Source organism: Diplotaxodon limnothrissa, linkage group LG8 (genome assembly GCF_057381915.1).
Source record: "Diplotaxodon limnothrissa isolate DT_005_m linkage group LG8, D_limnothrissa_male_GT1.1, whole genome shotgun sequence".
Taxonomy (NCBI): Eukaryota; Metazoa; Chordata; class Actinopteri; order Cichliformes; family Cichlidae; genus Diplotaxodon; species Diplotaxodon limnothrissa.
Window position 1 is genome coordinate 29,768,181 of NC_140603.1, and position 13,975 is coordinate 29,782,155.

At 39.4% G+C, this 13,975-nt stretch overlaps 2 protein-coding genes across 2 annotated transcripts in view; one reads left to right on the plus strand and one right to left on the minus strand.

The window, feature by feature from the left end:
* The window catches only part of LOC146627163 (uncharacterized), a 152,490-nt gene that overhangs the window by 134,666 nt on the left and 3,849 nt on the right, over positions 1 to 13,975 (minus strand). The window contains exon 2 of the mRNA XM_085361662.1: positions 11,485 to 12,000. Within this exon, the coding sequence (XP_085217788.1) occupies positions 11,485 to 12,000 (516 nt within the window). Of the gene's footprint in view, positions 12,001 to 13,975 lie in introns of the transcript that reaches the window.
* LOC146627168 (uncharacterized) lies at positions 1,677 to 5,226 on the plus strand. The gene is made up of 2 exons (XM_085361702.1): positions 1,677 to 1,813; positions 3,838 to 5,226. Exon 2 carries the CDS (start codon positions 3,874 to 3,876, stop codon positions 5,224 to 5,226), a length of 1,353 nt encoding a protein of 450 aa, XP_085217828.1. The 5' UTR covers positions 1,677 to 1,813; positions 3,838 to 3,873.

The window sequence follows — 13,975 nt, forward strand, 5'->3', positions numbered from 1 at the left end:
GGATTTTATTGTATTTTATTAACAATACTACAAGTTTTGAAGTGGAAGGAAGGTAACCAAACCAAAAACGGTCACATCAGGGAACGTGTGTATTTAAAAATTAGCCTTCTGTGTTATTAAATCAGTGCAGAAAAAGCAATGCAATATTTCCAGCATTTCTGCAAACTGTAGAGGGGAAGGAGACTTCTGGTTTATATACGGTGCAATGATTGATTGTGATTTTTAAAAAAAAATTAAATCCATATCTCAGTGAGTTTGAGTCTTTCTGTCATAACCTGAGAGTTTGGTCACACTTTATTTTACAGCTTTGATTAATTTTTTTCTACCAAAGATCAAGAGGAAGGTTCTAGAAATTATCATTTACTGTTACTAATTATAAAATGGAGAATTTATTTATTGGTCTGTTTTCTTAACTGCATTTTCTAATCCTGGGTCATGAGGAATTCTGGAGCTTATCCTGGACTGGTCACCAGTCTATCACAAGCCTCACACAGAGAGACTATTCACACTCACGGCCAGTTTACCCAGCAAGCATGTCTCTGGACTGTGGGAAGAAGTCATGCAAGCACAAGGAGAACATGCAAACTCCCCAGACAGCAGGCAGATTCAAACCCAGGAGCTGTTTGCTGTGAGGCAACACTGCTAACCACTGTTCCACTGTGACCCAGACAGTATTTGAGAGCTTTTCAGACATTAATCAGTCTTCAGCTGCCACGCACCCTTGTATAAAGTCAGTATCATGTCTGATTGCACAGAATAGCCTATGACTTAATAACATGCAGTCCAATTTTATTTCTATAGCACCAAATGATGACAACAACAGTCACCTCGAGGTGCTTTATTTTAAGGTAAGGACACTACAATAAAACTAGAAAGTACAACAATGAAATGACCCCCTGTGAGCAAACACCTGGTGACAGTGGGAAGGAAAAACTCCTTTTAACAGGAAGAAACCTTCATCAGGAGTCTTGCACCACCTTTTCCATGTTGTTCTGTTTTCTCCACTAAATTTTGTACGCTGTAACATTTATCTTAAAGCTTTAGTTACTTCTATCCTAAAATCTCCAAAATTCTAAGTACCAAAATATATTAGCTCTATAAACATTCAAAATGAAATATTAATTAATGCATAATATCATGATTCTGCATAATGAGCACGGTTTCTATAAATCTTTTGGAATATAAAATTAGAATTATGCTGATTTTGGCTGCATGAAAGCCAGAAATTTGTGCCCCAACAGGCACTGAATGATTGTTTCCAACTTTTTGAAACAAGTCTTTTAAACTAAATTACACATGTCTCTTGTGAGAAAGATATCTATTCTTTAACTTAAGATCTGATGTGACATAGGGCCTCTAAACGTGCTATTCCACCTTGCTGATATGCATTGAGAATAGCTGTGTAAATGCACTAAATTGGCACAAAGCCATCAGCTAAAAAAATGAAAATGTTTTCTTTGTTGTTAATTGTTTAATATGTTTTAAATTTACACTCATTTATATTTGAGGTTATCGTTATTTTAAATGAAGTTTTACTTCAAGATATTTTTTGTCATACTGAGTGACATACCATCCCACGCCTTTTAACCGGCGCCAAAGGTTTCAGTTCATACTCCAATCCAGAAGGTGGTGCTAACGCACCTGAAGTCAGCTCCCCGTGCACTGTTCACCAAAGAAGAGCAGCAAAAAGGAGACAATAAACGAAGTGGATCTTCAATACCGCAACACTGAGACGGTCTTTTGAATTAAACCCAGAAATTAAACCCCTCGAAGTCTATCAGCACCAGGGGATCGATTAAAAACGAGATCGCTGGTAAGAAAAATCAGATTTAACGTGCAGTGACTCTCCGGGAGGAAACGGCTAGCTGCTAGCTCATCGTAGGGGGTGGATGAAGAAAAGAGTTACACAAAAACGGAGCATCTCATCTCTTGTCAATCCCAAACGGCACACAAATGACAAAAGACCATAGTTCGGCTATTTATTAGTTAATAATGAAGTATTAACGCGAATGAAAAAGGCGGAACCCAATAGCGAGGATTGAAGCGGATACCCGGACGGTTTACAGCGCGCACACAGCCAAGTTATTTTTACAGTAAAAAATCTCTTTTTATTCAGTCTGTGACAAAAGCCGCGATGAAACGCAGTATTTGGGCGCTTTTGTGGATTATATAGGCCCGAATTAGATGAGCTGAGCCTGAATTGCAGGCCGCAGCCGCAGGGGGGAAGAGAGCAGCTGGCGAGTCGGACGGTTTCCAGCTCTTTGTCTGAACCGGAAGTACAGAAACATTGACATCCTGTTGAGGCCGATCCCCCCCCCCCCCCCCAAATCATGATTTTGTTTGGTTTTTTTTTAGACTGCAGCAAATCCAGTATTATCCAATATTATCGTACTTTAACGATTATTAATAAACATATGAAAATACAAACAAATGAAGAAAAATGGCACCTCAGAACTTATTACATATCCAAGGATATTGCAGAAGTCATTAATCTGGTGATTTAGCCTAGTTTATTCCTAGTTTGTACTCTGTGTTTCCAGCAGTGTAAAATATTCATCTTTTTATAAAGGTATAAAAACATGGCACTTCCACATTATTTTAAACTGAAACTCTGAACATAACCTGCTCCCAACAATTTGTTTTATTCTGCTGGCTGCAGATTTGGTGCTGTTTAGTGTTTGAGAGTAAAGAATAATATATAAAAACAGAATTCAAACATAGGGTTATGTACAAGCAAGTAAAGTGTAGGTTAAGATCAGATGATGCTCATAGAACAATAAAATTGTTTGCTGTTGAGGATCTATTTTTATTACTGATGCTCGTCAGGGAAACACAAAGACTTTAGAAGCTACTGAAAATCTTTAGACCCTCCCACTGATTCCCCAGAGGTCTGCAGCAGGTACCACAAAGCAGGATTTTGTATTTCATACCCCTAACCCTACAGATTAGAGATCAGCACGTATGAAATCTCTGCCTACTGACCAATCAATTCACCATGAAATAGCGTCATCATTCCTGGAAGATCCCTTGGACCTCTGTGTGTGAACAGTAGAAGGTTCTAAAGAAATAAATGCAATTTTATTTCTTGCCTGTTTTTTTCCTCTTGGTAGCAAACAGTTTTACAATTTCATTGTTTTACTGGCATGATCCTAAAACAGGCCATGTAAACTGTACTTGCTGATCTCATATTAAATTTGTACGTAAACTGAGCCTATGCTTGAAGTCAGCTTTTATATTTAATCTGTACTCTCAAATGAGTCTGCAGCTGATAGAAAAAAAACTAAAACTGCTAGGAGCGAGCAGGTTTGATTTAAATCAGCTGGAATCACCACATTTTCACTGATTCTTTTCTTTACAGCATGTTTTATGTGTGCAATTTGTTAAGCCGTGCTTTACTAAAATCACTGACTAAAGTGAAAACTGTGACTTGCTTTGTTACAGGAAACTGCGTGTATTAATTTGATGATTTAGAAAATGTACAAATGTTATGCTTGATTCTAATCTGCTGCCGTTTATCCTGATCATCAGTGTTAGGAAAAGTGAAAAAGCCTTCAAAATTGATGTGCAGGGAAAGAAGCATAAGCATCATATTGCATTCAGGGGCGTTTCTTAAGACGTAATGTAGAAAATCTAGCCTTAGTTTGCCTATCGGCCATTCATTAAAAAATAAGAAAAACAAAAGGAATAAAAGTGTTCTGCATAAAATTGGCTTTACTTTTTTATGGTTAATGCTACATTTTTGTTCAGCCTGTTGAATTACTGCTGAGAATCTGCTCTTCAGCTGGATTTAACTGTCGACACAGTTACATCCCTAACTTGTTCCTGTTTTTCCTGCAGATGTTTAATAGCTGTCGGTGATTAAAGAAGTTCCTCATGAGTGAAACCCCAGTCTGGACCAGCATGAACCCGGAGACCCTCCACATAAAGGAGGAACAGGAGGAAATCTTGACCAGCCACGAGGAACAGCAGAGTAGTGGTCTGGAGGAGGCGGATATCATTAAGGTCATAATCACTGCAGTTCCTGTGAAAACTGAAGATGATGAAGAAAAACCTCAGTTCTTACCCTTTCATCAAAGCCAAGCTGAGGACAACAGAGATACAGAGCCTGAGAGCGATGGACAAGAACCGAGCAGTGACCCGGATCTTCAAAGTGAGTTTAAACCTGATGCTGATGAAAAGGCTTCAGACTATTCTGAGACTACTGATGAGTCTGGACCTGAAAACGAAGACAGCGATGGCGGCTGGAAGGAGGGCAGGGCACTGGAGTCGGACTTAAATATGGATGTGGACTGTAATGCGGCAAAAAAATTCTTAAGCTGCACTTTGTGGGGTCAGCAGTTTATCTACAAGCAGTGTCTTCAGAAACAGCTGACATGCCATTCAGGACAAACTCCTTCCAGCTGTTTGGTTGATAACAGCTGCGAGGTAAAGCAAAACGTAGATTCCCAGGTGGTGGCCCCAACAGGTGTGAAACAGTTTATCTGCGAGTTGTGTAGTGAAGTATTTTACCGAAAATCAGAATTTAAGAGGCACAAGAAAATGCACAACGGGGGGAAGGCATTCAGCTGCGACTATTGCGGTAAAGGATTTAACCGAACGTCAGATCTCAGGACACACATGAGGGTCCACACAGGTGAGAAACCCTTTAGCTGTAGTAGCTGTGGACAGAAATTCAACCAAAAGATACACCTTAAGACGCACATGAGAATTCACACCGGAGAGAAGCCGTTTGTTTGCGAGGAGTGCGGTAAAAGGTTCAGCCAGCAGGGAAATCTGACAACTCACATGCGAGTCCACACCGGAGAGAAACCGCTAGCCTGCGAAGACTGTGGGCAAAGGTTTAACCAGCAGACGCATCTTAAGGCACACATGCGAGTGCACACAGGAGAGAAACCCTTTCAATGTAGTGACTGTGATAAAACGTTTAAACGAAAGACGCACCTTAAGACCCACATGAGAGTCCACACTGGAGAGAAACCTTTCGGTTGCAAGGATTGCGGTAAAAGGTTTTACCGAAACACAGATCTTAAGACTCACTTGAGAGTCCACACGGGAGAGAAACCGTTTGGATGCGACGAGTGCGGCCAGAGGTTCAACCAAAAGACGCATCTTAAGGAGCACATGAGGCTCCACACGGGAGAGAAACCCTTTCACTGCAACAAATGCGGCAAGAGATTTAATCGTAAGACGCATCTTAACTCACACATGAGAGTCCACGCAGAATGAAAACGTCAAGGCTGCTTGGTTTGTTGTAAGAGATTATTTGCCGTGTGGAGGCAAGTCTGCAAGAACCACAGCATTTTTTTTATTGTCCTGTAACGTTTACGTTTTTTAAGCTTTCTTCAGTGCGTAGTTCAGAATATTTTAAACAAAATGATATTTGCTTCATCTGCTGGATGTTTAATGAAATACTAATGCTGAGGCTTCTTTAGTTTCCCTAAGCTAACCTCAGGTTTTGTTATTTAAAGAACTCAAGTAGAAAACAACTGTACTGTTACTAAAAACATTTAATTTAAGCCTGCGCTACGTATTAACTCTCTGTTGGGCTCTGTTGTATGTCAGTCCACACCAATACTTGTGCTCGTACAAAGACTTTTTTATAATGTGTTTTGATGTTTAAGCAGTGAGTCTGAATGAAACTAATCTGAACAGAAAACATAATTTAAAAACTGTTATGGTGGATTATTATGGTAGTCCTTATTAGGGTTGGGCAATTGGACGAATATATCGACTAGTTTTACAAGGGCGATTTATTTATTTGTTTGCCCATGAGCAAGTTTGCTAATAATGATGGAGCTAATAAAAGCAGTCAACAGAAAAAAATAATAGCGCTGTTTTAACAGCACCCTCTTTCATCTGCGAGCAAATGCCCCCACCTCAGAGTGCGCCCAAGTGCTTGTTGATGTGGCTGCAGAAGCTGTTGATAGCCTAGCATACTCAGCCGGATGGTGGACACGTGCATGCTCATGCAAGTTAGTCGTGTTTGAGTACTTTGCTCGAACTATACGTCTGCACAAGTGGCACACCGCTTTGGTTATATCCTTAGGTTTACCTCTTTCACCTGGTTTAAGGCCAAAGAAATCCCAAATTGGCAACTTTTAATTTTTTAGTGCTGTCAGCGTTAACACTCCTTCATCATGACTAACGCGATTAACAATTAACCCATCTGGAGCACAGCCTGAGTCAAAATCCCTGAAATATCTCTGTCAACGCATTTCGGCAGTTTGTCCTAATTTTGTTCATTCTGCGCTCCAGATGGGTCGAGAGCGTTAAAAATTTTAATCGTGATGACCGCGTTTAAGCCGTGTTAACGCTGACAGCGGTTTTTTGCTTTGTTTTTTTGGAAATTAGTTCATCCATGTTTGAACTTCTTCTGTGGTGTAAACGTGCATGATTACATGGCCCCGCCCATCAAGACGTCTGCGCACGCACGAATATATGGCCCATCGGCGATTGTTGGACTGACGATTGCCGGTTGGAAAATTTTTACATATCGCCCAACCCTAGTTCCCATGTAGCATCACTAAACGAATGTTTTTTTTTCTTTTACTATGTGCTACTGGCAGGTTCACTGAAAAATACTACTTTGTAATATAATATACATTTCAGCCAATCCTGTTTGTAAAATGTATGTACTGTAATGTAAATGACTTTCAGATTCAGCTGCCTGTTGACGAGAACACTACTACATGTACTGCTGTATTTGCATGTTGTCTCTCAAAGTGTTTTATTAAAGGTGTGTTCCTGTAACGCATCAGAATGTTCTCAGACTTACCTTTTTGTTACAGTAACAGCATGTGATTCTTCTTCTTCAGTGTTTTGGTGAGACTGTCCTCAACAAAACAGCTGGATTGTTTTTGTTTTTTTAATTAAAGCTGTCATTAGGACTAGTTAGATCTTAAAGGTAAGTGCAAAATATTGGCAGAACTCAAAATCCTGTAGCCTAGAGACTAGAGGAGCTTGTTAACATTTTCCAACGCTACCCGGATGTTGTTTTAACAAGTTTATCAGCATGTGAGGTCAAGTCATATAACCTTCATTGGATGTAATAATATCAAATATTTGCAAAGCACTTAAAAGTTATAAAACCACACATAAAGATGAATACATGTTCCACATGGGACGGGTGGGCAAAAAGAAGCTTTTGACCTAACTAAAGCTAAAGTTTAGTTAGGTCAAAAATTCAAACTATACTGGAACAGTGGCGCGGCTGCCCCTCTGTTGGTCTTCCATGGTCTCTTGTGTTCTGGGAGCCTCTGGATGTCTGGAGTTTTGATCTCCTCCATACCCGCTTCACACCCTGGAGGATGGGGCTGTGGCCCCCCCACACTCCCTAGCAGATCATTACATGGAGAAACCTTTGGAATGCAAGCATGCTGATCCACACAGGTATGCACACATGGGTATTCACAGACGCGGACTAAAGCTTTCTTGGCTGCTGCCTCAAAGCACACTGTGCGCTGTCTATCTTGCGTGCTGCACAATATCGTTTATTATTTAGTAAATATTGATATCTATGACTAGCTAGTTTATTGTGATGGTGCTTTGTTTTCTCTATTATTATGTTGCTCTTTGTTGTTTGCTGTCTCCTCTGTTTGTTTTTTTTGTTTGTTTTTTTTTTTTTCTCCATACAGGTGACCCAGGAGTTCTTTTTTTTTTTTCTCTCTTCCCCCCCCTTCTCACCGTCTCTTCTCCCCTTTGGTTTTCTTTCTTTCTCTCCCCCTCTTTCTCTCATTCATTCCCCCTGTCCTATTTATTAAAAAAAAAAAAAAAAAAAAAAAAAAAAAGACAAAGGATGAACTGAAGCTCTGCCATCACGTAATGTCGCATACTGCTGTTTCTGATGTCATTTAAAAAAAAAAAAAAAAAAAAAAAAAATTCAAACTATAAATGCTCGAAAGGAAACAGGCTATTCGTGTCCAGTGAAGGGAATCCAAGGAACAGCTTACATTAATTAAGCTAATGATTAAGAGGAAGGAAAACTATACAACTATACAAATGACTATCAAAAGAAGAGTTAACCTAGGACCTGGCGTCTACATATGAGGTAATCACATTTTGGGTTATTTAGACCAAAATACTCAATTTTGCTCTACAAGGGCCTGATACCCACTTACGAGGACATTATACTGCTACTGTTCTATCGAAATTTTAAACGAATATCCTCATATGTGGCTCTGATTTTTCTTAGAAACAAAAATTAGGTAAAAAAAAAAATCTTTGCTTTTACATTCATCAGGTCCCAATCATACGGAGCCCCGCAGGGTACATGGGAGAAAAAAAAAAATTAAGACGGACTTTTGCGAGATCTGCTTGGTTTACAAGACATCACATATTTGCAAAAGTGCTCTGACGTTTTCGGAGATCTGACACCCACCATCTCGAAGCTAACGGGAGGTCGAGACCTACTACAGACCTACTACAACTCGGGATCTCGCAAAAGTTTTGCGAGATCCCGAGTTTGTTTTGTGAGATCTCGCAAAACTTTTGCGAGATCCCCAGTTAGTTTTGCGAGATCCCTAGTTTGTTTTGCGAGATCTACTTTTGAGCACCTACGCCTGTGTGCTCCCACATTAATCACACTCTATCCCAGCTGCAAACTGGGGTGGGACACAATATATACCTTTGCCTGCATGGCTCCTAATTGATGAAGACACAGTAGTTTAACCTAAATGACTTATCCATAATTTGATGAAGGCAGTGTGCAAAGAGGTTCAGTTTAAGGTCAAAGGGAAATTCATTTCATTTATATTTTTTGCAATAAATACTCAATAATAATGATCAGTTTTCTAATCTGCAAATCAGGACCAAACATAGAAACTTTGTTATATGCGTGCCACATTCACTGCACATATTCTTTTGTTGGTATTACTGAGAATCAGCTTTACAGTTTGAGTATGTAAAAGAATTACTTCAGCAGAGAATCACAGCATGATTGGTAAAATAATCAGTGAAAATTTGGTGGTTTTAAACTCAAAACTCTGCTGTTGACCAGATTATGTGTTCAGCAGTTTTGATTATATGGAGAACAACATACGAGCTTTCAGAGAAGTACAATCACATCCATTTTTGTAAGTCGCTGCGCCTTCAAGACTCGGAACATTCATCACGCCATCACTAACTTAACATGCTCAAAACAAAGTATATGCACAGTCAATATACATAATAATCATACTAAAAACATTTAATAGTGTGCAAAAGTCTTGAGCCACTTTCATGTCTTTTTATTTTGTTTCCAATGAGTTTAACTTTCTGTGAATTAAAAAAAGTGCTCTTGAGCTCTTGGGCAATACTTCTCCAGGTTTTGAAAGCTTTCCTTTGGACAGTCCAGTCCTTGTACTTGACAATTTTTTAAAAATGCTTTTCCTTTTTTGTTTGTTAAGCCCCTTAACACTGGCCTATGAGTCATTCAAGCATAAAAAGACAACTTATAAAGTGCTTGGAGTGCTCCAGTAAAACAGAAGTGCTTTTAAATAGTATTTTCAGGTACTTTGTTATTAGCAACCTGTCAAAACCCCACCAAAGAAAAAACAGACTGATAAGTAGGGATGGGTACCGGTGTCGTTCTGACATAAACGGTAGTAACCAGACCGAAAAGCAGCGCACATTTCGGTGCTTTTTTTTCCTGAGCTGTGATACACTTTAGATTCTAGCCAATCATTTAACGTTTCCGAGGATAGTAGGCGGGGCCAGGTACGTACGTTCTGTTAGAGCAGAGCTACAGATTAAAAATGTCCAAGGCGAAGCGGTCAAAAGTCTGGCTGTACTTCACAGCAGAAGATGCAAACTCAGCAGCCTGCAACAAGTTCTTTAAGCTGATACTGTGATACTGTCAAAGGAGGTGACACCTCAAATCCGATGAAACACCTGGCGACGCATAGCGTTTTTTTAAAAGCCCAGAAATGCGTCGTATTTGATAGCTTGCTGCGAGACCTCACACCGAGCACATCTACTGCGGGTGGGTTGCCTGTTATGCAACATCCCCCAAAAACACGAAGAGGAGAGTCCTGGCCCCTAGCCCTGCCAGTGTAGCAGAAATGATGACGGATGATGATGGCAGCAGCAGCCGTTCTTCTCTGCGTGAGTAGCTAATTTACGTTGAGTAGGCTAACCACGTTATTACATTAATGCATGTAAGGTGAACTAGCAAACATCATCATAGCTACATGCGGCTGTCCTCTTGTTTGATGGCAGATACTCCCTTCACCCTGGCTAAAAAGGCTAAAATGACCAAAGAAAAAGTGGAAAACAGTTAAACATGAGAGGTTTAGGACAAAGTTTGTGTTTTTTCCATTGTTTAAGCACTGCTTCCAGCCAAGAGTGATACCATATATGCCCCATAGCTGCAGAAAAGGCTAACATTGTTATATTTTTACAAAAAACAGCTGAACATGAGAGGTTTTTGGACCAATTTTGTGTTCTCCATTCTTTAAGCACCGGTTTGAGCACCGTTTGAGCACCGGCACCGTTTCAAAAGTACCGATTTGGCACCGGTATCGGATAAAACCTAAACGATACCCATCCCTACTGATAAGCATAAAATATTCCAGCAAAGGCTTGAGAACGATTCCTGAAGACTACTTAAAAATAACAGGAAGCTTCCTCAGAGAGTTCAGAGTGTGCTGAAGAACAAAGACACCCATCATCACACCAAATATCAACTTTCAAGCTTTTTAGAATTGTACAAACTCTGTTCTTGCTTATAAACTGCATTTTCATGTCTCTTGACACATGTCAATGAATCACTGCACGCTGTTGTTACAGACAAACAGTGCAACACCACAACCAGCTTTTCTGGTCATTTATTCAGCCATAAAACAGCAGTTTGTGCAAAAATAAGGACATAATTATTCTCAGACAGTAGTTTTAAAAGAAGCAATTTCTTTCTTGTTGCTGTTAGCATAGTTATCCACAATCCTCTTACATCAGCCTGCAAAAAAGCATTTTACCACTCTCTTATACAAAACTGCTTTGAATCCACAATTTCTGCATTTTTAAAGCATCACCTGTGGGGTTTAATAGTTTGATCAGGACCATCATTAAACTCCTGTTTAACTAACTTGGATGAAATCACATCCTCTGAACACGTACAGTGATGATGACCCTGAATCATAAAATTTCCACCGCTGTGCTTCACAGGTGGTATGAGGTGGTTCTCCTGAAAAGCTGTCTTTGGTGTGTGTCAACATGTTTATTACTCCAGTTGCCAAATAACTCCAACTTAGTTTTTTTTAAAGCACAGTATTTCAAAAAAGCTGTTCCTAAATGCTGATCCCGGCGAGAAAAGTCTGACCCTTGATGATGAAGTTTCACCTTTTACACTCTAAGGTGGTTCTATTCATTGACACCTAATCCGGCTCTCATTGTATTTCTGAATTTGTAACAAATATAGACGAAATGAAGCAACAGATTAAAAAAAATATAATAAAAAGGTATAAAAATACTATGTTATTGTTAAAAAACAAATAAACAAACAAAATTCTATCACGTATGGACCCTCATATGTCTTTTCAGACTTCCCTGTCTGGTGAATCTTTCGCTACAAACTCCACAGCTAAATGGTTTCTCTCCGGTGTGGACGCTCGTGTGCCTCTTGAGATGCGCATTGCGACGAAACATTTTACCGCAGTCGTTACAGCCAAATGGTTTCTCTCCTGTGTGAACTCTAACGTGTTGTTTGCGATGAGTCTTTTGGCTAAACTTTTGACCACAAAAAGAACACTCGAATGGTTTCTCTCCCGTGTGGACACTCGTGTGTCTCTTAAGAGTATTCTGATGTCTAAATGTTTTGCCACAAATGTCACAACCAAACGGTTTCTCTCCCGTGTGAACTATCGTGTGTCTCTTCAGAACCACCTGTTGTGTAAATATTTTGCCACAAACGTCACAAACAAAAGGTCTCTCTCCTGTGTGGACTCTCATGTGCCTTATGAGATGCATATTGCAACTAAATGCTTTACCACAGCTGTCACAACCAAATGGTTTCTCCACAGTGTGTAACTTAGCATCTGACAGCTGTATACCTCCATCCTCTTCTGGATTCCTCCCTTTGGCTGAGTTGCTGTTTGGAGCTTCAGCCTCTGAGATGTGTTCAGTTTGGCTTGGCTGAAGCTCCAAGGACATAAATTTCTATTCATCATCTTCACTCTTTACAAGGAAGTTGGTGATATTGGTCTCCTCCAAATCTCCCTCCTGACTTCTGCAGAGTTTCCGCTGTTCCTCCTTTATGTAGAGATGCTCTGCTTCCTGCTGGTCCAGACTCGGGCTCCATGGAACCTCTTCTTTAATCACCAGCAGCTGCTGAACATCTGCAGGCACCGATGAAACACACATGCACATTATGGACTGTAACTTTGGTTAAAAGAGCCAATATATTATGTTATCTCTAAAGATTTTTTGAAGAGCATCTGAAGTCTTCGTCTTCCTCTGACAACGACTCTTAAGAGCTTCTTTATTCCAGCTTTTTTTTTTCATGCTCCTAAAACACGTTTAGTGACACGTTTGTTAAATTACACACGCTGTATTTTTTCTTGCCTTTAAAAAAAAATCTCTATTTTGTCCTAATGACAAATTCACTTCATATAACTTCTTTTATTACTGGAAAGTGATTTTCTTTTCACACTTTACTAATAATTAAAACACAAATGACAAAACACGTGCGTCTAATACATCTAATATTATCATTATATTTACTTTCTAAAAAAAAAACTAGATTCAGGTTTCTGATTGGTCAAAAGCAGCAACTCTACCTCTTTTACCTACTCAGCGAGATTAAGAAACCCTGTGCTTACTTATCAAGCTGATAACCGCTTTTGTATGACCTCTTAGTCTGTCTGCAGGCCAGATAAGGAAAAGATATCCTGGGTAAACTCAGGGTGTTTTGTAGTATAGGCCCCAGAAGTGTATCTTAATCAGCAAATATAAATACAATGACAAGGAAAACAACATATCAGCAAACTGCCTTGCACTCGAGTAATTTCACATTTTGATGTTTAAATTATAATATTATATTTCAAGGTCAAGACCTGGATGGATTCTCTCAATTCTTTAGTTTATTACTTCCTTATTACCTCCTATAGCAGAGCATACATTGCAGCATCCTTTATCAAAGAAAAAAGAGGAAGTGCCGTCCCAGCCTGTAGGATTAAAGCTGTTGTGACTTGTTGGCTTATCATCTGTCAAACAGATCTCTCACAAATGGTATCAAATCATTTTGAGTCAAAAAGAAGCTGCAATCAGTTTTTGGCAATGTGACCTTTACATTTAAAAAAAAAAATTTTTTCCAGTTAATATTTTTAAGAAATTCTCTTTCAAGGGCAAAATAGTTCTACAGTGAGATTTTAAGTAGCTAAAAAAGAGTGAATTATGATGTATGCAGAACAGGTCATTTTTAAATTATTAGTATTTTTATAACCCCTGCATAAATCCTCTTGACTATGTTTTTGGCACCGATGAGCAACTAATCTCAACGTGACCCACATTTTATTGTAGACAGTGTAGATTTTTTACCTTTATATTTCCAACTTTGATACTTAGGTACTGTTTACACAGACCGTGTTTACACACAGTGGGGATAAAACACCCTTGTTTTCTTCCTTAAATAAGCTGCAGGCTCCTTAAAGATGAACCAGGCAAGCGCAGAATCGATCACCACGAATCACCAAAACAGAGGTCTTCTGTGTTTTAAGCAGGCACCTGCGCAGACACCTTCACCCCATCTATGATTTTTACTGGTGGTGTGCAAACAAGGAACCGATGCATTACCACCACTAACTGGTCTGGAGTGTGGATCGGACCTTCAGACACGTTTATACTCTGCGTCCTTCAAAGGAGAACAACAAAGTACAAGTACATTTGAAGAAATTGACAAATAAAAAGTATTCTATTCTATTCTATTCTATTCTATTCTATTCAAAGGGGCACATATATACTCACAGGCCAATTTATTAGGCACACTTGTTCAACTGCTCTGAAA